Source organism: Capsicum annuum, chromosome 2, assembly GCF_002878395.1.
Source record: "Capsicum annuum cultivar UCD-10X-F1 chromosome 2, UCD10Xv1.1, whole genome shotgun sequence".
Classification (NCBI taxonomy): domain Eukaryota; kingdom Viridiplantae; phylum Streptophyta; class Magnoliopsida; order Solanales; family Solanaceae; genus Capsicum; species Capsicum annuum.
In genome coordinates, this window is record NC_061112.1 from 100,599,183 (window position 1) to 100,626,311 (window position 27,129).

Consider the following 27,129-nt stretch of genomic DNA (forward strand, 5'->3'; position numbering starts at 1 on the left):
CATTCGTTAAAGGATTCGATCATTATAGACCAGTCATAGTGGTTGATGCTAGTCATCTGAGGAGAATTTATACTGGGGCATTTGTAACAGCATGTACAACGGATGGAGCAAGTTAGTATCATTTAATAGTAACTACATTATATAAATGGTTGTATTTTTTTTGTATTTCTGCAAATAACTTGAAAAATACATATCTCCACTTCATATGTACATATCTGCATATAATTACATATATTTTCAAAGTTTCCTGAATGAAACATGTAAAAATGTTTATGTTTGATAGTAAGGTGCATGTAGATTTTATTATATGTAATTGATACCATTTCAGGTAAATAAAATATATAGTTTTGTTTACCTATTTTTTTAATAAATACATATGCAGTTCCTATATGTATTTATATCGGCATGCACAAATTTTTTTATATATGCAGGCCATATATTTTCTTTAGCATATGGTACGCTTGATTCTGAAAATAATGAATTATGTATACAAGTCATATATTTTCTTTGGCATATGGTGTGCTTGATTCTGAAAATGATGCATCCTGGATGTGGTTCTTCGAGAATCTAAAGGAAGCGGACGGGGAAAGACAACACATGTGTATTGCGTCTGATAGGAATCCAAGCATCATAAAGGCTGTTGGTGATGTGTACAAAGATGTTCCACATTATGCATGTATGTGGCATCTATGGAAAAATGTGAAAAAACTTTACATAAAGTCACACGATGCATTGTCGGAGATCTTTTATACAATGGCCAAATCATATTTAAAGTCAAAATTTCACATGTTAATGGAAAAAGTTGAGGTAGTTGATATTAGGGTGAAGAAGTATTTGGAATTGGCGGGTTACAAAAAGTGGGCTAGGTCGTATGCAACAGTTCACCGAGGATGAACTTTGACTTCAAACATTGTGGAGTTAATAAATGAAGTGCTTGTATCAGCTAGAGAACTGCCAATTTATGACTTTCTTGAGAAAGTTCGATTACTGTTTGCAAAATGGAATTATGCAAGTAGGCAGGAGGTTTCATATACCTTCACAACACTCATTGAAAAGTTTAATGACATACTCAGTGAGAACAAGGCTTTGTGTACTCGTATGATGGTATGGCCTTTTAGATTTGTACAAATTATAATTATGAAAACATAAATATGAAAATACTTTCCACTCAGTTGTAAATTAATTAAAATATATAAAACAAAAACAATATGATCATTTAAAAGCATAATATGTATTTTGCATACATATTTTTTGTAGTGAAAATTATTAACACTGCATAAGTATTTGGATGATCTGTAAAAATGTAATTTGTATATGTATTTTTATTGCATATGTATTTTATTTTGAAAAAATACTGGTGTGATTACAGCATATCATGGAATATGGAATTCATCTTTTTGTATCATTGTATTTAACTTTTTATGTTTATATTAGGTTATACCATCCACAGAATATATGTATACGGTACACGACAAACAAAACCACTTCATTGTTTGCATCAAGAAAAAAAATGCTCATGTAATACATTTCAAATAGATGAGATACCATGTTCACATGCTTGTGCAGTGTTGGAGAAAAAGAATTTCGATAAGGGGTTATACTGTTGTGATTTGTTTAAACCAAAAACTCTTTTGAAGACATATGATATTCTAATCTACCCGTTGTGTAATACCCCGCATGTTTCTAAGCTGGGAAGTGAATAAGTATTCCTACGTATGAAATCTCCTATCCTGTGATTCATACTTGAGTACATGACTTACAATGAATATCCTAGTGATAGGATAGCTTATGATGCATTAAGCATGTTCATATGAGTCACTTAAGGTAATACAAGCTAAGAGTTTTTGAATCCATCAAGTTTTAGTGTTCGATTTTGCAAGGGTCATCTTTGAACGAGTATAAATTGATGTTAATGTGGTATTTTGGATGATTTAGACCCACCAAATTGTAGAGAATCGAATTAGCTTTCCAACGATACCAATTTCACCTTAATCCAATACCCGAGCAAAAAGTTATGCCCATTTTCGTGAGAGACAGTAAGGATAGGCGATTGGTTAGGCGCCGCCCAACCCAAGCATAGGCGATTGGTTAGGCGCCGCCCAACCTAGCTTAGGCAATCACTTGGGCGCCGCCTAAGTCAGTTCTAGGTGCTAAAACACTCCGTTTTGAGTTATTTTAAGGGTAATTAAGTCTTTTAACACTCCTTACATATCCCTAAACTTAACCCTACGAAATATATAGCTTCTAAACATATTACAACCCTATTATCATCTCAAAGCTCATCATCCAAGAGCACTAAAAGAGAAAAACAACTAGGGTTGCGTAACTAAGCTTGAAGAACCGATTTCAAGGAAATTCCTTCGTCAATCATCAAGAATCTTCCTTCTAAGGTATGCGTGAGTTGATTTATGGATCCCTTTCATCCATAAAGCTCAAAAACCCTCTTTTTCATTATAAAGCATGATTTCTATATTGTTGGGTGTTGATGATCATGTTGTTGATATTGGGTGATTCCCAAGATGGAATCTTTATATGTTTTTTTGAATTTCATGATATCATATGAGTTGGAAACATGTAAATTTGGTTGTTCATGATGTATAATTTGATGATTTCACCTATTTTTAAGATGTGCATGTAAGGTGTTTGATAAAATGCCTAAGAAACTAGAAATCATGCAATATAGCTAAAATTGTGACTAAGTGAAGGATTCATAATATGCCCTTACGTTCCAATGACTTCTATGTTGATAATGTGCCTTGTAAATGTTGTTGGAATACTCATGAACTGTTCTTATGAGATTAGGCTATGTTTACTTGCAAATCCTACTTATGAACAAGATGTATGATAACCATGCAATCCACATGAACTTCCATGCTATTGGTATGTGTTGCCAATATGATTATGCAATGAACATGATATTAAGATTGTGCAAGTACTTCCATGTGATATGAAATCCTTTCCATGTAATACATTGTTGATAACCATGCTTAGTATGAGATCCCTACTTATGATATTATAAATTATGGAATCTACTCTTTTGATCAAGTCAGTCATGTGTGTCAGTTTCCTTCCATCAAGTCCTGGGGGTATTTGTACCCGAAAACTATAGCTGTGTGCCTAGATCCATGTCATGTTTCACGATATCTGAACTCAAGCTATGATTCCATAGACTTCAGTCAGTCGTGTGACTCAGGAAAACCTCATGATCTTAGTCAGTTATCAGATATCAGTAACATTCCTCCAGTCAACGGAATTCAATAAGATTAAGTCATGCACAGTCAGTTATTCATGTCCAGTCCCTCCAGATGGGAGTAGAGGTTAGCACCGAGTGAATCCAAGGATGAGAACTCACCCGCTAGTTCAGGGTGTGATTCTTAGTAGTCATCCTTGTGTTCCAGAACTACGTAGCCAGCGTAGGTTGAGACATTTTAACCCGTCAGATTAGGGTTGATGAGGTGTCTTAACCGGTCAGTTTAGGGTTCCCACCATTCTCATTGAGTACTCGTCAGATAAGGGTCACTCACAGGTTATCCTTACCCATGGCACAGTATTGACACCCCTCCAGTCGGGGAAGAAATTAGACCCCAGCTTAGCCATAACGGCATACATGGGACATGTCAGTTAAACACTACTTCCCACAGTTTCAGTATCAGTCTCAGTAAAAGAACTCAGGGCGTTCTTCAGATTTTAGTATATACAAGACTGTCAGATACAGTCGTCCATATTATCAGTTTCAGTATCAGTTATGACAGTTATCAGTAAATCATGTATTAGCTTACAGGCCATGCTATCACGTATTCACGGTCCTAGTTTCTATATATGTGTGTTTGCACTCCCACGTTTATATTAGTCAGTCAGTATTGTTCATGCATGAAACCCTTTATGTTCAGCCTACCTTCCTCGTATACTCAGTACTCCAGTTGTACTAACGCATTTGCGCTATGGTGCTTTCTTTTTATGTTACACCATAGGTTCTGAGACACGAGCTCCAGCCCAGCAGTAACGGAGCATTCCAGTCGCAGAGACACAGTGAGTCCTCATTGATTCGAGGACAATATGATTTGATTCATTTATTTATTTCTTCAGTTTAGTTTTATGGAGTTAGATAGAGACATGTTCCTTCAACTCCTTATTCAGATAGTTTAGAGGCTTTCAGATTTATGTTCAAATTTACGTTCAGATTGAGTTGTTTTGGGTATTTTCACTCACATAATTATATTTAGTTGAACCTTATGGCCTTACAGTTCTATGTATTCCACATTATTATATCATGATTTGCAGTATACAGGTACAGATATCAGTCATGGGTTAGCTTGTGGTCCCTTGGGGTCATGAGCACTGTGTAGCATTCCGGTTCAGTGAATCGGGGTGTTAGACGTTGCCACAAAAGAAGAGTGGATAATACCAGAGAGCATACTTGGTGAAATAGTGTTGCCTCCAAAATTCAAAAGACCTCTAGGAAGACCTACAAAGAAGGATCGTGGAAAATCAGGCCGAGATATATTTGGAAAGAAGAATGTCAACTCATGAGGTGGTTGTGGGGCTAAGGGTCACAATAGGTGTTCTTGTATAAAATATCGGAAATGATACATTTCTTCTTCTATATTATTTCTTAAAATTTATTTTTCATTTGTTATAATCATAAACTATTTCAGTTTAGTTAATACATTTATGAATCATTTGACAATTGAAGACAGTAATGTCTGATTACTGGAGCTATAAATGTTTCAAAATCTGAAAATTTTCAAGCAGCAGTTCATATGTATTTTTTACATAATATATATATTTTAGGTTAAAATGTGGTGACTTTTATTGAGCCAAATAAGTATATGTTTTCTAATTGTTCAAACGTTTAAATATATGTGACATATTCTGCAAATATATGTTTGAAGTACATAATGTTAGTACTGTATATGTATTTATATGCTAAAAGTACATTTGATGTATAATACATCTGTATTTTTTAGCAAAATATCATCAATGCATATGTATTGTAACTAAAATCAAATCTATAACTGCATAACATAGTCAAAATTATCTTTTATTCGAGTTCTCTTGTATAATGATTTTAAATGAACACATAGTAGGTATGTTCCAGTTGTATTTTTGTAATGTTTAATTTTAACACTGCATATGTATTTTTAGTCTGAAAACATTTTGTTTATACTGCATATGTATTTTTAAAGCATAATATGAACACTACATATGTATTTCTTAACTAAATGTCACAGTAAATGGTATAGCTTCATAAAACTACATGTTATATTTTACAATGTAGGAATGTGGTGAAAATTTTTTAAAGAATAACAACAATATACTAAAATACATATTAGGAATGGTCCATATATATTTTTGCAATGCATGATTTTAACACTGCATATGTATTTTTAGGCTAAAGATAATTGATTTATACTAAATATGTATTTTTATGCTAAGTAAATATGTATTTTCAAGCAGCAGTTCATATATATTTTTTACATATTATATATATTTTAGGTTAAAGTGTGGTAACTTTTATTGAGCCAAACAAGTATATGTTTCCTAATTGTTCGGAGGTATGAATATATGTGACATATTCTGCAAATATATGTTTGAAGTGCATAATGTTAGTACTGCATATGTATTTATATGCTAAAAATACATTTGATGTATAATATATATGTATTTTTTAGCAAAATATCATCAATGCATATGTATTTTCTCACTAAAATCAAATCTATAACTACATAACATGGTCAAAATTATCTTTTATTCGAGTTCTCTTGTATAATGAATTTAAATGAACACATAGTAGGTATGTTCCAATTGTATTTTTGTAATGTTTGATTTTAACACTGCATAAGTATTTTTAGTCTGAAAACATTTTGTTTATACTGCATATGTATTTTTAAAGCATAATATGAACACTGCATATGTATTTTTTTTAACTAAATGTCATAGTAAAAGGTATAGCTCCATAAAACTACATGTTATATTTAACAATGTAGGAAGGTGGTGAAAAACTTTAAAGAACAACAACAACATACTAAAATACATATTAGGAATGGTCCATATGTATTTTTGCTAACCCGAGCTGTTTGCTTTCCTTTCTTCATTTTTGAAGAAGATGCTTGTCGTGTTGGAATTGGCTTGAAAACTGGTGTCTTCGTTCCAGCAGACTTTGCAGCACGAGAAGCTGGTGTCTTCGTTTGGGTATACTGGTCAACAATATTTACTTGCTTTTTCCTTAAAGGTTTCTTCGCTGCTGGTGTTGATGAATCAACCTTCTGTTTCTTCTTTGAATGTTCGTTGATCTTTGTTGATGGTGGATCCTGGAAGTCATCATCAGAATCAATAGAACGTTCATGTTGGATTGCATCCTTCTGTGGTATTTGTAATTTTGCCAGCTTCTTTTTCGTTGACTCTATGTTCTTAAAGACAACCTAGAATAATAGGTAAATAATATTTATATGCTAAAAGTACATTTGATGTATAATACATATGTATTTTTTAGCAAAATACCATCAATGCATATGTATTTTGTAACTAAAATCAAATCTATAACTGCATGACATGGTCAAAATTATCTTTTATTCGAGTTCTCTTGTATAAAGATTTTCAATGAACACATAGTAGGTATGTTCCAGTTGTATTTTTGTAGTGTTTGATTTTAACTTTGCATATGTATTTTTAGTCTGAAAATATTTGGTTTATACTGCATATGTATTTTTAAAGCATAATATGAACACTACATTTGTATTTCTTAACTAAATGTCACAGTAAATGGTATAACTCCATAAAACTACATGTTATATTTAACAATGTAGGAAGGTGATGAAAAATTTTAAAGAACAATAACATACTAAAATACATATTAGGAATAGTCCATATGTATTTTTGCAATGCATGATTTTAACACTGCATATGAATTTTTAGGCTAAATATAATTGATTTATACTAAAAATGTATTTTTATGCTAAGTAAATATGTATTTTCAAGCAGCAGTTCATATGTATTTTTTACATATTATATATATTTTACGCTAAAATCAAATCTATAACTGCATAACATAGTCAAAATTATCTTTTATTCGAGTTCTCTTGTATAATAATTTTAAATGAACACATAGTAGGTATGTTTCATTTGTATTTTTGTAATGTTTGATTTTAACTCTTCATATGTATTTTTAGTCTGAAAATATTTTGTTTATACTTTATATGTATTTTTAAAGCATAATATGAACACTACATATGTATTTTTTAACTAAATGTCACAGTAAAAGATATACCTCCATAAAACTACATGCTATATTTAACAATGTAGGAAGGTGGTGAAAAACTTTAAAAAACAACAACAACATAATAAAATACATATTAGGCATGGTCCATATGTATTTTTGCAATGCATGATTTTAACACTGCCTATGTATTTTTAGACTAAATACAATTGATTTATACTAAAAATATATTTTTATGCATAGTATGAAAGTTACATATGTATTTTTTTACCTAAATCTCACAGTATAAGGTAGAACTCTATAAAATAAACAAAATAAACTTTAATTCAAATCAAAATTATTCCCACATCAAAACTGAATTAATTTCATTCAGTTTGAAAATAAGTACTATTATAACCTACAAATAGAATCAATTCAAAACATAAAAATTAGTCTGCAAAATCAAAACCTACATCCATAAATCAGTTTCAAATCTACAACCAATTTTACAAGTAAAAAATTCATCAACCATGATACATCAAAAAATTCACTGACACTAGTTATTCTACTTTGCCTTGCAGTCTTCAAGGGTGCTTCGACATCACTAATTGCATTTGCTTATTTTTTTCAAATTCCATAGTCCCATAAAGTGTGGCATATCTTGTACGGAGTGCGTTGGGGTCAAACTCAGTTGGAATAACTTTGTGACCGTAAGAAAGGCACTCTGTATACATAACTGTAAAGACACCACAATCCCTACAAATAAAAAAAAACTTTTGATGAAATAGTGAAATATATTTTGTACAAACATATAATTTTGGTATATGTAAATTCAAAACTTACAAGCTTCCATTCGGTTGTTGAGGCAAATCATCCTCAAATAAAACATCAAACATATTTGAGGAGTCTTTGTCTTTGTATCTTGGATGGTTTTGAAGATCAATTCCTTTCTTAACATAGAAATCACAACCTTGGAGACACAATGGAATAATCTTTGCTATTTTCTCGATCTCAGCAAGAACAGCAACATAATCACCACTGGATTCATATGAATCATACAGGAATATACACATCTCTGAAAATGATAAAACTATGGAACTCAGTGATGCTTTTCCTTTATATTGACCGAAATAAAAATGTCTTCCACTATATGCCATGGCACTGCAGCATGCATACGGAACCCATTGATGTATTCGTTAAAATAGTATTGCTGTCCTCCAGCATTAATGTTTTGATGATCCATAGAATAAACATCCATCAAAGATCTAATTACATTCATAAAGTTGCAGTCAACTGTACTATATTTGTATGATTTGTTTGGCTCATTTTTGTACGAACTGTGCGGCCCGTACTTTGACTTTTTCCTCAAGTAGTAAAAACAGACATCAAAATGCTGCATCAGTAAATAACACAAAATTTAGAACATTCAAACAAATTATATACTAAATATTAAAGTGTATGTAAGTAAATAATACAAATGCTTTTTTAATATTAATGTTGAAGATCGGTTACTTCAAGACTATGTTATCTAATAGTATATGCAACAGTATGTGATGTACTATACTATATCATACTTATATTTATGAAGTATATATGTATTTTAAACACATAAATGTTAAACCATATGTATTTCAATATAACCTAATATGTATTTTATTCGAGTTCTCTTGCATAATAATTTTAAATGAACACACAGTAGGTATGTTCCAGTTGTATTTTTGTAATGTTTGATTTTGACACTGCATATGTATCTTTAGTCTGAAAATATTTTGTTTATTTTATAGCATAATATGAACACTATATATGGATTTTTAAACTAAATGTCACAGTAAAAGGTATAACTCCATAAAATTACATGTTATATTTAACAATGTAGGAAGTTGGTGAAAAATTTTAAAACACAACAACAATATACTAAAATACATATTAGGAATGGTCCATATGTATTTTGGACCATTTGTATTTTTGCAGTGCATCATTTTAACACTGCCTATGTATTTTTAGACTAAGTACAATTGATTTATATTAAAAATGTATTTTTATGCATAGTATGAAAATTACAAATGTATTTTTTTTACCTAAATCTCACAGTACAAGGTAGAACTCTATAAAATAAACAAAATAAGCTTTAATTCAAATCAAAATTATTCCCATATCAAAACTGATTTAATTTCATTCAGTCTGAAAATAAGTACTATTATAACCTACAAATAGAACCAATTCAAAACATAAAAATTAGTCTATCTAATCAAAACCTACATCCATAAACTAGTTTCAAATTTACAACCAATTTCACAAGTAAAAAATCCATCAACCATCATACATCAAAATCTTCAGTAACACTAGTTATTCTACTTTGCCTTGCATGCCTCAAGGGTGCTTCGACATCACTAGTTGCATTTGCTTTTTTTTTCCGAATTTCATAGTCCCACAAAAGTGCAGCATATCTTGTATGGAGTGTCTTGGGGTCAAACTCAGTCGGAATAACTTTGTGACCGTAAGAAAGGAACTCTGCATACATAACCATAAAGAAACCATAATCCCTACAAATAAAAAAAACCTTTGATGAAATAGTGAAATATATTTTGTACAAACATAAAATTTTGGTATATGTAAATTCAAAACTTACAAGCTTTCACTCGGTTATTGAGGAAAATCATCCTCAAATAAAACATCAAACATATCTGAGGAGTCTTTGTCTTTGTATCTTGGATGGTTTTGAAGATCAATTCCTTTCTTAACTTATAAATCACAACCTTAGAGACACAATGGAATAATCTTTGCTATTTTCTCGATCTCAGCAAGAACATCAGCATAATGACCACTGGATTCATATGAATCATACAGGAATATACACCTCTCTGAAAATGATAAAACTGCGAGAACCCAGTGATACTTTTTCTTTATATTAATTGAAATAAAAGTATCCTCCACTGTATACCATGGCACTGCAGCATGCATACGAAACCCATTGATGTATTCGTTAAGATGGTGTTGCTGTCCTCCAGCATTAATGTTTTGATGATCCATAGAATAAACATCCATCAAAGATCTAATTACATTCATAAAGTTATAGTCAAATGTACTGTATTTGTACGATTTGTTTGGCTCATTTTTGTACGAACTGTGCGGCCCGTACTTTGACTTCTTTCTCAAGTAGTAAAAGCAAACATCAATATGCTGTATTAGTAAATACCACAAAATTTAGAATATTCAAACAAATTATATACTAAATATTAAAGTGTATGTAAGTAAATAATATATATACTTTTTTAATATTAATGTTGAAGATCAATTACTTCAAGACTATGTTATCTAATAGTATATGCAACAGTATGTGATGTACTATACTATATCATATTTATATCTCTAAAGTATATATGTATTTTAAACAGATATATGTTAAACCATATGTATTTCAATATAACCTAATATGTATTTTATTCGAGTTCTCTTGTATAATGATTTTGAATGAACACATAGTAGGTATGTTCCAGTTGTATTTTTGTAATGTTTGATTTTAACACTGCATATGTACTTTTCGTCTGAAAATATTTTGTTTATACTGCATATGTATTTTTAAAGCATAATATGAACACTACATATATATTTTTTAACTAGATGTCACAGTAAAATGTATAGCTCCATAAAACTGCATGTTATATTTAACAATGTAGGAAGGTGGTGAAAAACTTTAAAGAACAATAACAACATACTAAAATACATATTAGGAATGATCCATATATATTTTTGCAATGCATGATTTTAGCACTGCCTATGTATTTTTAGCCTAAATATAATTGATTTATACTAAAAATCTATTTTTATGCAGTATGAAAATTACATATGTATTTTTTACCTAAATCTCACAGTACAAGGTAGAACTCCATAAAATAAACAAAATAAACTTTAATTCAAATCAAAATTATTCCCACATCAAAACTGAATTAATGTCATTCAGTCTGAAAATAAGTACTATTATAACCTACAAATAGAACCAATTCAAAACATAAAAATTAGTCTGTAGAATCAAAACCTACACGCATAAACCAGTTTCAAATCTACAACCAGTTTCACAAGTAAAAAATCTATTAACCATCATACATCAAAAACTTCAGTGACACTAGTTATTCTACTTTGCCTTACAGGCCTCAAGGGTGCTTCGACATCACTAGTTGCATTTGCTTATTTTTTTCGAATTTCATAGTCCCACAAAAGTGCGGCATATCTTGTACGGAATGCGTTGGGGTCAAACTCAGTCGGAATAACTTTGTGACCGTAAGAAAGGCACTCTGCATACATAACCATAAAGACACCACAATCCCTACAAATAATTTTTTTTTTGATGAAATTGTGAAATATATTTTGTACAAACATATAATTTTGGTATATGTAAATTCAAAACTTACAAGCTTCCACTCGGTTGTTGAGGTAAATCATCCTCAAATAAAACATCAAACATATTTGAGGAGTCTTTGTCTTTATATCTTGGATGATTTTGAAGATCAATTCCTTTCTTAACATAGAAATCACAAATGTTAAGAAATATTCATGTTGAGTTGCATCCTTCTGTTGTATTTGCAATTTTGTCAGCTCCTTTTTCATTGGCTCTATGTTCTTAAAAGACAACCAAGAATAATAGGAAAATAATATATGTTAAAGAGTCAGTTAAACAATTGTAAATGAAAATGTATATATGTATGCTGAAAATACATATTAATACATATGTATTTAGTAACAACAAACCTTGTCATTGTCCTTGAACATAACATTCATAAAAAACTCAAAGCATGGACGAGGTACAATCGTCTTTCAATTTAATAATCGGGGAATCCGATTATCAATCTTTGATGCAATCTTTGGTGGTACAGATGAACAACACTCATAAAGCCACACATTGCCAGTGGCATTTCCTAAATCAAATAAAATTAACCACCAGCTTTCAACCGGTTGGTCAAACTTCTGGCCAGATCTTCAAAAGATAAAGAACCCCATAAAAAATACTTATATCTTTCACTATTGACCAAATCGAAATGAAGAAGGGGAATAACCACAGTTTCTACATTAGATAAAACAAATGAATGCAGGAAATACAGGATTGCAAATTTCTCAGCATCCTCGTCATTGTTCTCCCCCCCATACTTTCTTTGTGAATGCTAGAAATAGTTGCCTTTTCTGTATAATTTCTACCCCATTGAGATACTTGTCAACCAGCCTATTTGGTACACCCTCATCAAAAGTAAAGTCATACCTATTTGACATACAATTCAATCCAGTTATGATAGCAAATTCTCTAGGAGTAAAATTAAGAAAGGTGCCATTAGCACAAATCAGAATTCCAGAAGAACTACCCTTCACCTCATGCGTCATAACGCATCTGCACAACTGTACTTGCACTACACATTGTTGTTTTTTCATAAAATAACCAAAATTGTTATTGTTGCAAAAGTTTTTAAATTGTTCCTTGTTTAAAATTGCACGTATGCTTTCATAATTATCTTTGTCATTGTACAAGAAAATGTGTGGTGCAAATCTTGAAAGTTTTTTAACAATGAATATTTCATCCCGCATTATCTACACAAAGTAAAACAACCACTTCTTAATCTGTAACAAAAAATTAAAGCAGACAAAAAAACATATAACATGCATATGTATTTCATATGATTAAAATGCATATGTATTGTGATCATATCAAAACTGCAACTAACAGTTAAAAAAATACACATCACATATACTAAAAATATATATAGCCAATACAGTGTTAGGGTATTTAAATTAATATTAACATGCATATGTATTTTGACCATATAAAACCACAACCAACATTGAAAAATATAAATTAAGTATGTATTTCATATGATTAAAATGCATATGTATTGTGATCATATCAAAACTGCAACCAACAGTTAAAAATACATATCACATATACTAAAAATACATATAGTCAATAGAGTTTTAGGGTATTTAAACTAATATTAACATGCATATGTATTTTGACCATATAAAACCACAACCAACATTGAAAATAACAAATCAAGTATGCTAAAAATACATATAGCCAATATAGTTTTCATGAGTAGCTAAACTATGATACTAAAGCAGTCAAAAAATATATATAACAAGCATATATATATTTATATCATATCAAAACTGCAACCAATACTTAAAAATACATATCAACTATACTAAAAATACATATAGTCAAATACTATTTATGAGTAGTTAATTCAACACCATTCAACAATATATTTTCACAATTACGTTATCATCTTCACAAATCAGCTTATACTCCCAAAATTTCATCATAACAGAAAATACATATTAACTAGTTGAACACAATACTTAACAGTAAAAAAAAATACATTTACAAATAAAAAAAATACCTCTTCCTAACTTTCTTCTTCAGATTCATCAGCATAAGATTTTTCAACATCGTCTTCAATTTTTGTAGATTTCCTTTTCTTGTCGTAGATTTTTTTAGTTTTTTTCTCCCTTGGAGAAGGAGTTTTCTTCAACCCTTTTTTTTTTCTAAATTTTGGTCATCTTCATTACGTCGTTGCAAAACTTTCACTTAATCTCCTTCGATCTCCCAAATTTGTTCAACTGTAAAGGATTTGAAATAAGTCTAATTAAATCTTCTTTAGTTAACCTAAGACTAAAGATGGTGCATCAGACAGTAAATTCATATTATTTGTAACACTGATTGTAGATATTTTTGCTATGTGTTCATCCATTAAAATACAAAACCCTTAAACTCTGATTTTCAGATGAACTAAAGTAGAACAAAAAAAAATTAAACTGCTAACATGCAATTAATAGTAACCTGAAATCGGCGAACCAAATCTTTTCACAGATCGTGGAGGAATCGTGCAAAGGGCGGGATTAATGGTTAATGGCGAAAAAAAAGAAGTAAAAATTTAAAAATAAGGAAAGATAATGAAGAATGAGTGAAAAGGGGGATTTTATCCCAGTAAAAATAATTAGGCGGCAAAAAAATAGGGGACCACTTAAAATAATGCTATAAATGCTACATAATGTAATTATGAAAAAGTATTGCTATTTTTTGTAATTTAGTACTTAGGTATGATATGTCCTGTATTTTTTCTATCATTTAATCCCCGTTTGATGAAATTATGCAAAAGTAATTTAATCCCTGTTTGATGAAATTGTGCAAAAGTAATTTTGCTTAGACATAATTTTATAGAGTAATATCGAGTAGAAGAATAGAAAATTATGTTTTACAAATTATATTATGTATCTTATAAGTTATGATGGGTACACATAGTTTTGTTCATCACTTCACTGCTTGAAAGCGAAAATATTAGGAAAGACGGGCACACAATTAAAGAGTCCGACAGGATAGCAACGAAAAATACCCAAGACTAAACTTTTCCTTTCAACTTGAATCAAGAGAAGAAAAATAAACCCAAAAAAAATAGAGTAATATACAACAAACAACTCAACCAAATGAAACAAGACAAGAATAAAGGCAATCACACGAGACACAAGATTTACGTGAAAAACCCTTCAGTGTGAAGAGTAAAAAATCACGGGACCAAAACCTCTACTATAATCACCAAAGAGTTAAAATATTATCCTCCAAAATTACCACAAGACAAGTGTCAAACAATAAGAAACAATACATAAACCACAACACCAAACACTAGAGAAATAAAGGAGTGAAAACGCAAAAACTGCAGCTATTGTTCGGGAATGAAGAACAAGAGCTATAGGCTACCAAATCAAGATCTGTCAGTTCCTAATCAAAGATTGAGATAAGAGAAACAAGAAGTCTAAAAATCAACTCAATCGGACAAGAAACGAAGCGGAAATCGCAATTTGAAGTTGACAGCTGTGGCTGAAATTTAGGTGCGAAAATCAGCTTTGTTTTTCTCTCTTTGGCTGCTGAAAACTCTCTTTTTTCTGATGGTAAATAAGACCTAAAACTATCAATATATATTTCCCATAGTAATGGGCCTATGGGCAAAAGTGGGTTGGTCCAAATTGGGCTTCATTTATCCACACAGGAAGGGAAAAAAACTCAATAATCCAACAATTCTCCCCCTCCCAACTATGTGGAGGAGACCGCCATCCCGGCGATCATGCAACAATCTTCAAACTTTCCTCTTGGCAAAGCTTTAGTCATTATGTCGGAAGAATTATCATCCGTATGAATCTTCTCAAGTTCAAGCAACTTAGAATCCAACACATCCCGAATCCAATGGTATATCACATCAATGTGTTTAGAACGACCATGAAATGTAGAATTCTTGCCAAGATGTATGGAACTTTGACTGTCGCAATGAAGCACATACCTCTCTTGAGCACAACCAGATTCCCCCAAGAATCTCTTCATCCAAAGCAATACTTTACAAGCTTTAAGGGTAGCAATAAGCTCAGCTTCTGTAGTAGATAAAGCAACACATTTTTGCAACCTAGATTGCCAAGACACAGCTCCCCCTGCAAAAGTAACCAAATACCCTGAAGTAGACTTGAGATTATCAACATCACCGGCCATATTTGAATTAGTATAACTACAAAGACTAGTCTTCCCTGTACCAAAACACAAACTCAGACTAGAAGTGCCACAAAGATATCTCATAATCCACTTCACAGCATTCCAATGTTCTCTTTCCGAATTAGAAAAAAAATGACTAACAACACCAACAGCATGAGCAATATCCGATCTTGTGCAAACCATTTCATACATTAAACTACCAACAGCTGAAGCATAAGGAACTTTCTTCATATTTTCCTTCTCATCATCACTGGAAGGATACTGCTTCATGCTCAACTTGAAGTGCATAGCTAAAAGTGTACTGACAACCTTAGCCTTGTCCATGTTAAACCTTTGAAGTACTTTCTGAATGTACTTCTCTTGTGATAACCACAACTTCTTGGCCTTTCTGTCACGGACAATCTGCATGCCAAGAATCTGCTTTGCTGGTCCTAAGTCTTTTATAGAAAAAGACTTCACCATCAGAGAATTTTGGCACAAAAACACAATGGTCTGAAGTAGTCTTCTTGAAGACCTGCTGACTCATAAAGGAACCAAAGTTCCTGTACGACTGCCTAGGAGCTTGTTTCAAACCATACAAGCTCTTCTTCAATTTGCAAACATAATTCTCTTTTCCTTTGACTTCAAAACCTTCGGGTTTCTCCATATAAATTTCTTCATCTAAGTCACATGGAGAAAAGCAGTTTTAACATCCATATGCTCAACCCTAAATCTAGACTTGCATCTAAGCCTAGAACCACACGAATGGATGACATCTTTACAACCGGAGAAAATATCTCATTAAAATCAACTCCTTTTTCTGGTTAAATTCCTTCACAACCAATCAAGCTTTGTACGATGGAATTGGATTACCATCTTCATGCTTCACCCGAAAAACCCACCTATTTTTCAAAGCTTTTCTATCTTTAGGCAGCTTAACCAAATCAAAGGTATTATTATCTTGCAAAGATTTAATTTCATCTTCCATAACATCGAACTACTTTTCTTTTTCTTCACTTTCCATGATCTCATCAAGACTCTCAGGTTCTCCCCCGTCAGTCAAGAGTACATACTCACTGAGAGAATAACGAGATGAAGGTATTCTCTCTCTTGTAGATCGTCTAAGAGAACTCTCTGGAGCATCAACAACTAGTTACTGATCAACCATATCAACTTGTACTGAAGCATCAACAACTTCTTGCTGGTCATTCTGAACATGATTATCATCTTCATTATCAACTTGATTTTCATCATCATGAAGATTTTCTTCAGGAGCAGTAGTCCTAGGAACTGGATCAACATCAACTAGGCTCTCACTACTCTGAGAATCAACCTTCTCAGCTTTGTCAAAATCTTCAATTGTTTGGTCTTTAAAGAACACAACATTGCGGCTTCTAACACGTTTTTTCTCAACTGGATCATAGAAGCGATAGCCAAATTCATCTTGACCATAACCAATGAAGATACACTGTCTAATTTTAACATCCAACTTTGACCTTTTATCCTTAGGAACATGAACAGAAGATTTACACCTTCTAAGATGATCATAAGAAACACTCTTACCAGACCAAACTCTGTCAGGGAAATCACCATTCAAAGCAATAGTAGGAGATAAATTAATAACATAAACAGTTTTATTAAGTGCTTCTACCCAAAAGAAATCAGGCAGCTTAGCATCTGAAAGCATACATCTAACCCTTTCAACTAGTGCCATTCAACTGAGGAGTCTTTGGAGGAGTTTTCTGATGCCGAATACCCTACTCTCTGCAATATCTATCAAAAGGACCAATATACTCACCATCATTATCTGAACGGGTGCATTTTAATTTTTTCTCTGTCTGTCTTTCAACCATCAAGTACTTGATCCTTGGACTTCAAAGGAAATACCCAGAGTTTGTGAGAATGATCATCAATAAAAGTCATAAAGTAAAGTGCACCACCATGAGACCTTACTTTAAAAGGACCGCGCAAATCAGAATGCACCAACTCCAGCAAATCAAGTTTTCTTGAAGGCGAATGACTCTGAAAAGAAACTCTTTTCTGTTTACAGGCTAAGCAATGAACACACTTCTTTAACTTTGCTTGTTTTACTCCAGAAAGCAAATTTTTCTTAGCCAAACTATCAATTCCCTTCTCACTCATATGACTCAACCTTCTATGCCACAACTCTGATGAAGTATCATTCTCCACCAAGTTTATCAAGCCTCTAGAAGTAGAGCCCTAAAATACGTACAAGTTAGGAAACTTGTCACCTCGAGCCACAATCATCGAACCTCTAGTAAGCTTCCACTAGCCAGCAACAAAGGTATTAACGTAACCCTCATCATCAAGATTCCCTACAGAAATCAAATTCAGGCGAACATCTGGAGCATGCTTGACATTATTGAGAATTAGTTTGGAACCATTATTACTTTCCAAACAAATCGTTCCAATGCCAAGTACTTTAACTTCATCATTATTGCCCATTTTCAACATCCCAAAATTACTTGGAGTATAAGAAGAAAATATCTTTGTGGCACTTCTAGTCTAAGTTTGGGAGTATTTTCTTCTTAATACAAAAATATGTATAAGCTTCGTTGTGATCCAATCACAACCGTAATAGTACAAGTTCTATTTACATCCTGCATAGATTCGTTCTTTTTTTCATTTTTTCTTTTCTTTTCTTTTTCCCCCTTTTCATTTTTTTTTTAATATTTTCTCCTTCTTCTTTTTTCCTTCTCATTTTTCTCCTTCTTTTCATTCGTGCGAACTAACAAACACAAATACAATTGTGAACTATAAGAAAATAAAATGTGAACTAGAACATACAAATACAAGTGCGAACTATAAAATACAAATATAAGTGCGAACTATAAAAGATAAATAAAAAATGAGAACTATAACATATAAATACAAGTGCGAACTATAACATATAAATACAAGTGTGACTTATAACATATAAATACAAGTGCAAACTATAAAATACAAATACAAATGAAAGTTATAACATACAAATACAAGTGTGAACTATAAATACAAATACAAATGCAAACTATCATTTGTATTTTTTAATTATTGAAAAGGAACGACTGATTTTCTTTCTACAAATACGTGTTTGTATTTATTGATACGAGTTGTATTTATTGATACAAATAAATACAGTTCAAATTTTTATACAAATACAATATATACAAACACATATGTATTTGTATTTGTAAAATCATTATTTCATTTGTTTGTAATTATATTTGTTTATTTACAAATACGAATGATAATTTTGATATACAAATACAAAACGATACATTACATATTTATATATTTTAGAATCAAGAAAATACAATTAATGCATTACTTGTTTGTATACAAATACAAATGATAAATTGTACATAGTCACGGCTAAATATAATATACAATCAACTTACTAATATAAATACAAAATAATTTTTTAAAAATAAAAAGACATCGATAAAAATAAAATTTAAATACAAATATAATTCAAATATAATCTAAATATACAAACACAATAACAAACCACAAAACAAATATAATCCAATATAATATGTAGTCAATTATAAAATACAAATACAAAACAGCTCTTTAAAATACAACCGTGAATTATATAAAATATAAATGATAGTGCGAACTAAAAAATACAAATACAAGTGTGAACTATAAAATACAAATGCAAATGCAAACTACAAAATGCAAACACAAGGGCGAACTTTAAAATACAAATACAAATAAAGTTGTATCAATAAATATAAAAATATAAATGATGGTGTGATTACTAATACGATAAATAATTGTGGTATTTACGTTATCATCCATGACTTGTGCTCGAGTAGCCATATTTTTTAAAAATATAAAAAAAACAAAAAAAATTAAAAAAAATAAGTCTAAAAAAAAGAAACGAAAAAAATAAAAATAGAAAAAAATAGAAAAAAGAAGAAGAAAAAATGGGGAAAATACAAAAAAGAAAAAAATATAAAAAAAAAATGGAAGTGTTTTTGGCGAGACTAAATATGTAGTGTATTTATGTTTTTTTATGAATACAGACCACTAGATAAAAGTGAATATAGCGGCTGTGAATAGAATATAACAACTATAAATGATAAATATGTAAAGTATTACTACAGAAGATGGAATTTGTGCCAAACTTTTGTTATTTTTGAAACTTCTCCTTCATTTAAATATAAACTTTTTATTTTATTTTTAATGATAGGTTCTTATTGTTAATTAGCACTCTATATGAATTACTGGAAAAAAAAAAAATCTAAGTAGATTAATACACAATTGTGACCTAGAATTAAGAAGATGCTTTCCTATTAAAAGTGGGCAATTTGAACAAATAGGATCATTTAATCACTGTTTGATGAAATTGTGCAAAAGCAATTTAATCCCTGTTTGATGAAATTGTGCAAAAGTAATTTTGCTTAGACATAATTTTATAGAGTAATATCGAGTAGAAGAATAGAAAACTATGTTTTACAAATTATATTATGTATCTTAAAAGTTATGATGGGTACACGTAGTTTTGCTCATCACTTCACTACTTGAACGCGAAAATATTGGAAAGAGCTAGGTTCTACAAATGTCAGTGAAAATAAATGTTATATCTAGTGAATTGATTCCACCCCTAGACTTTCCAGTGCATAATTACCAAACAAAAAGCCCAAGATAGTGACGATTTTGCTAAAGGAAAATCATCATCGTGACCACACTTTCTGAACTAGTAATAAAACAAACTAGTTACTCCATTTTTTATTAGTACTTCCCTCTGCAAAACAGAGCCATTATTACGAAGAAAAGTTCACAACTTCTCTTCTAAGTTCTACCATACATAAAATGGGAGAATCATTGTCCACCCTCTGTTTTATTTTAAACTATATATAGTACTCGTCAACTACAAATACAACAAGAAAAAGAAACAACAACGAGGTGTGTACGTCTTGATCTCCCCTTCAGAAAATGGTACGTAGTTGAGTACTTCAGACAGTGCAAGGAGAAGAAAGATGGAAGTGTAGTCCCCAAAGCTGAAATTCTCCTTTAATGAAATCATAGTAACCTCCCTTCAAAGCTAATGTTTTATTCACCAAACCGTCTCTCACAAATGGATATGTCAGCAAGTTGGCTAGTGATACATTCACAGCTTCCTGCAGTTTTTCATTAACGTTACTTTTAGTATCCAATTAACAAAACTAGTCGACATTTTGAAATCCAAAAAGAAAAAGGAAATTTAGTCTGATCAGAACATTATTCTACCTTCTCACAATATTTGCATTGTTCTTCAAAAGTTGAATCCGGATGTTCAGCTAGCACCTTGGCCTTAGCAGGTAATCCAATTTTCACCCAGTTCTCAATGAATTCACTGTAATTTTTTCACACACATATATTTGTGTGTATTTCTTCAATTAGTATGATAACATAATCAAATTGTTCAGCTAATTAACTAAACATATTTTTCTTAATAACTATACCGTCCAATAGTGGCGTATATGTAGAATTTTGTGTATGCAGTGTCAATATATTTGAAAGAGTGAATAAATGAATAAATTATTGTAATGATGTCATTTATATAATAATGGAGACGAATTTAAAACTTTTATTTTATGAGTTTAATTTTTAAAGTTTTTAGTTTTGAACTCATCATATATTTAGAGTTATCGATTCATATTTATTACTCATTGCAAGTTTTAGTAACTTTTACACATAAATTTAATTCCATGACGAAAATAGTGTGTTCAGATGAACACAAAACCTCAAAACGACACCCTACTGTATATAAATACAATTTAAATATAAATTGATGATTTTGTTGCTTTCAAGTTTAATGGCGGTCACATGTTTGAGATGATGTATAACTCCCCATTAAATTTTTAACAGCTAAAACAAAAAAAAAAAAAAAAAACATGCATATTTATTCTGGGCTGGGGCTTGAACCCCCGAAACAAAACTCCGTTACTAAAGCATCTAATTGATGGACCAAGTAGTGCAGATTGACCAATTACTGTTATTTTTTTCCTCATCTATATATTTTTTTATACATTATTTATTTGTTTCTAGTAAAAATGTTGACGAAATAGTATTATGTGACACTTATAAGCCCAACTTTGTTGGCAGTATATGTAACTAAAATATTCACTTCATGATACATACGTCGATTCAGAACCATCTTTTGGAAGCTTCATGAGAGCCTTGATACCTCCACAGGCACTGTGGCCAATGACTACAATGTTCTCTACCTTCAGATGGAGAACAGCGTATTCGATGACAGCTCCTACTCCAGAGTATCTAAGCTGTTGCAATTCATTTCCAACACAAAACATCATCAGGTAATTAAATTACGAAAAAAAAAAAATTAAAAATATACCGATCAACATAAAATATTATTGTAAAACATAAATAAAAGTGGATAAATAAAATGACCTTGTCATAAGGAGGGACCATGTTGGCGATATTTCGAGCCATAAAAGCTTCACCGGGCTGAAAGTTTAGCACTGTGGTTGGGCTCACTCGTGAATCCGAGCAAGCAAACACCAAAAACTGACAAATGGTTCGGCACATTGGATACAAATTAAAAACAACAAAAATAATACATTCTTTTAATAGTAGTCAATTTAGATTTTTGAAGCATAATTAATAAGGATAATTTAATAAAAATAATCATTTAATTGATGCTTTCTCAATAATGCAAAATGATAACTAGACAAATAATTAAAAGAGAGAAGGGATGAATAACAAGGTAATAAGATCTCGTACCTTTGGTTCCTGGCCTTTTTTGAGTTTGTCAAACAGTTCTGGGTTTTTGCTGATCCATAAAATATAGTAATAAAGGATTAGGCTTTATGGGACATTTCAAGGCTTTCTTTTGTTTAATTTCAACGTTATTTGTTGTTGCACTTAATTCTGTGGATCTCTTTTTCTAAATTCTTTTTTTTTTTTTTTAATAACTGAGGGAGAAACAAAATAGAGTAGGACAAAATTATCATGTACAAATATGACATACTTAAATTTGTTAGGGAAACGAAAAGAGGCTTACTCATATATTTCCGTTTTGAAATAAAGCCAGCCGCACTTGATCCTTTGAACAGGGTCGAAGGTTTTTCTGCTTTGTTGTAATTCAGCTGTGATTTCATCAATTCTTTCTGCTACAACAGGTCCCAGTTCTCCCTTCTCACTGCAATTTCATGATTTCAAAATTAATAAAAAACAATTCGATTTTAGCTTCTTTTATGCATGAGGTCCGAATGATTGCAAATTAATATGGTTTATTAAATGAATTATATATGATTAAAATTTCCTCATATCATCATGTACAAAATTTAAGCTCATGAGTCATGATGCACCATCCTGTTTTTCTCTGTAGGCTAATTCAGATTTTTAAATTATAATTCCTTTAATTTTTGACATGAGAATAAAAACTTTAATATAAACATATATGGTAGATTGTAAAATAACTCAATTACATAAATATGGTATCGTTTATAAAGTTTAAATATTAATTTTCATAGAATTAAACGTTTTCTCAAAAATAGTCAACCAAATGTTAAATATTTTTTTCAAAAACCTTTCCGAAAAAACTCCTCGAGCACCTAAATATTTGGAAATGTTTTCTTGAAGAAATTTTAAAGACACAAAAATGAACTTTTAACAGGTTTAGTTCTTTGTTGGAAATCTTTTTTAAGAACAAAAATCTCATGATTCATGTAATGATATACTCGATACGATGGTCCAAACCTGAGAAGGCTCTGGAGTGAAACAATGGCTTCCTCGTAAGATTTGTTTGCCATATCTCCTTTCTGCAATTCCCCATTACTTTTCATCAGAATTCATGAAATATTCACATGTTTGGATCATGATAAATTTTCATTGAAAATTAAAGAATTATAGGTTCACACATATGAGACGGCGAGTGAGACATAATATAAATTAATAATTAAATATTTATTTTTTTCTAACCGTTTAAACTTTAAATGAAATGTTCATACACTTCAACACATCTTTTTTCTCTCCATTATATATACATTCACACAGAGCATTTACCACGACGAAGAATTACAAGAATGGATTATAAATGCAACAAGTGCTACTTGCAATGATGCGAAGGTCATTTTACATGTAGTGGATATGGTACTAGTCTACGAGGTTATTTATTCCATGCATGGATTATGAATTTATCAAACAATATATGTAATTAGTCCGGTCACAGGTCACTCACTGATCTTATGCAAATTGAGTATAATAACGACCTTGGCCTTAGTACGCATTAATAAGGACTTTAATTTAGGCTTTTGACAGATGTCTTTATAAGATTGATTTTTTCAAGTTTGTCATATTTTGAGCTATATCTTATGCACATGAAAGATTAATTAGAAGCAGAATATCTCTAACAAGAATTAATGACTTGGCCAGATTAATGAAAACATAAAACGCATCTGAGTTATATTGTATACACCTATACGTGTCAACATCTAATGATTTTGCACAGAACTTATACTAGAAATAAATGGATTGTAAACTTTAGTTGTCAGTTGTCTAGAGTTTCAATCAAACTATATTTTAATTGCAAACTGGTTCAATGTGACATCTGGTTATTAATATGACTAGTAGTTAATAATATAACATATAAGCTACATATATATATATCTATATATATATACACCGATCGATGAAAGCAGAAGAAAGAGGATGATGAATTAAGAGTAAGAGATAGTATACCAAAAAACTAGGGGTGATGATGGGAATAGAAAATGCTGAAGAGTTGCTAATACTTTCAAAGTAAAAAAACAGAAGAGCTAAGAAATCAAGGTAGATTTGTTTGGTGAAATTTGAGTTTCTTTAGCCTGCTATTTATACTACTCAATTAGCTAGTAGTATCTTTAAATTTCTATATCACGTTTTAAGTCTGTTACGCATAAGCCAAACAATCATAGTGTTGAAAACGATGTATATGTAAATAATTCAATGTATTCAGATGCTACCTAGCTGGATATAAGCTTTGATATTTATCTGTTTATTTGTTTGTGTGCATGTATAGGCTTTAAAAAACAAATGAAACTTGTAACATTAACCCAAACTTAAATAAAAAAAAATATTTACACTAACAATATTTACATTATATAAATTTATCAAGAAATAGGAAGGTTTGGACACATGCACTGACTATCTCCTAAGTCATTTAACATGTAAAACGTGGTTTGGATGCCTCTTATCTCTTTGGCTTGTTTATTTTGTATTGTTTTAAAACGAATATTGTTTTGAGGTCCCCTTAACAAATATATATGGATTCCTTGGGCATATCTCTAGTGCTTAGTGGTCTACATTGTCATATTAATTCCATCTATCTTAATAATCTTTGCCTGAATTTCTTTTACTTAATCTTGAGTAATTAGCCTTCTCATACTACTTAGCTAGGTGTCTATGTTTAAATTATTGAAAGACGTGCGATGTTTCTCAACTAAACATTATTTACTGAAAATATCAATAGATGCTATTTTTTTCTTATCTAATTTGTGTACATCCGCAGTACGAGTACATCTATGAAGGTTGACACAGTCAAATTAGAATTCTGATTCACTTTTGCTTAATGGTATTTGTCAGAGATAATTAGAACCAATAGTTAAATTGATATCTAATAGATGGGACTTGCTGATCTCACACCTGACTACCAATCCAAGGACCTAGCTAGAGAAAGAGGAGGTTAATTAACTTCTTTAATTTTACATTAATTAACATCAGGTTAATTAACTTCTTTAATTTTACACTAATTAACATCACATACTTTTTTAAATACTATAAGGAAAACAAGCTGTGATGAACAGGTAACTTAGTATAAACTAAATAAAATTAAATCTTATAGTGAAAATATGTTATACATCGACATATTTGCAAATGCTCCACTCAGCACCCATTGACTATTTGCCTTGTATGCGATAAGTTTGTGTATATGTACGAAAATTATTTGAAGCTTAATTATCAACGATAATCAACCCATGTTGTTTCAATCACCATTGAGTCTCTGTGTTACATACAGATAGAAGGCTTATCGAATATTTGCATTATTGACTGTGCGAACAAAGTTGCATATTATACTTAAAAATTGACATATATATTCATAGCTGAACTGATTGAAAAAATTCATATAAAATATAGAAATACTTTAGTAGTATTAACTGTGAGACCTTGTGCAAAAATCGTGCAAACTTGAACTAAAGCTGACAAAATCACATAAGATTAAAAGTATGTTTGAACTAATTTAGCTCAAATAGAGATTACGGTGCTAACAAATTCTAAATAGCACCGTATGATAGCACCCCGAAAACAATATAATGAAATATCCAAAACAATCTAGATGAAATGTTAGCATAATTCAATAATTGTTTGGTCATCCTGGATGGCTACGCTGTTTTCTTACTTCTTGAAAAGTATGTTTATTAAAATAGCTTTATTTTTAAAAGCACTTTAAAAGAAAAGCAATTTATATTTAGCCAATTCGTTTGAAACGTATTCCTTTTTTCAGTAATTGATAAGTAAAATATTTACTATCCGAAATTCCGAATTGTATAAACATAGAACTATTTTAAATACTTGTTATTAAAGTTTTTGAATTTATATGAGAAACTATTAATGTGTTTTTCTAGCTATACTTTGTTATTCCAAAGAGGGAGACGAAGAAGAAATTGGTAATAGTAAAAAGGAAGAACTAATATTTATAGCTGAGCGACTATTTCAAGGAGAAAAAAGAAGATATATATTTATAATTAATAAGGAATAATTTGATAAAATATAAAAATCGTAAAAGAAAATCAACATTCAACTTAAAATATAATATAAGCAATTCAAGATCTTTACGTACCTATGCCTTTGTGTGTGTGTTTGACAAAAAGTAAGGAAAATGCAAAAAAATACAGCTATAGTGAAATTTTGTTACTATTGGCCACTTAGTTATTGTATATTATCTATGCATTAGGTTTTGGCATTATTAATACCTGTCACTGTCTCTAAAACTTGAATTTCAAAAAGATCAATTAATTTCCAAATTAAAATAGTATATCTTAGGTAAGTAGTTTATTCAAGGCGTGTTTGTAATAAGTTTTTGACTTTTTTACAGGGAATTGTTATTAGAAAATGTAATGTTAAGGTGTTTTTTAAAGAAAAGGTTTTTTTTTTTCCTAAAAAATCTTTAAAGAAAAACAGCAACCATCTGAAAATATTTTCTTTCTCCACGAAAAACACGCAATTATTGCATGCACTTGTTACGATCGTGCTTCAAGTAATTACAATTCAATCTTCGAATTTTTGACCCGTGAAGAGTATTGGACACTTGCAATTTTACATGTACTTGTTATCATATTGGCAATGTAAGTCATTGTATATATTACTGCTCATGTAGCACATTTCACGTTAGTGCAATTGTCCACGATTTTGACGTTGTCATTTAACATGTGCTCATTTTTTT

The 27,129-nt window shown here is 30.8% G+C and overlaps 1 protein-coding gene across 1 annotated transcript; it reads right to left on the reverse strand.

Moving 5' to 3' along the window:
* Nucleotides 1–20,407: 20,407 nt before the first annotated feature.
* On the reverse strand, nucleotides 20,408–24,621 carry LOC107858813 (carbonic anhydrase, chloroplastic). The gene is made up of 8 exons (XM_016703601.2): nucleotides 24,390–24,621; nucleotides 23,409–23,470; nucleotides 22,711–22,848; nucleotides 22,431–22,479; nucleotides 22,098–22,214; nucleotides 21,828–21,967; nucleotides 20,934–21,039; nucleotides 20,408–20,824 (listed from the first exon to the last, which is right to left on the reverse strand). Exons 2-8 carry the CDS (start codon nucleotides 23,459–23,461, stop codon nucleotides 20,660–20,662), a joined length of 768 nt encoding a protein of 255 aa, XP_016559087.2. The 5' UTR covers nucleotides 23,462–23,470; nucleotides 24,390–24,621; the 3' UTR covers nucleotides 20,408–20,659.
* Between the last annotated feature and the right edge of the window lie 2,508 nt (nucleotides 24,622–27,129).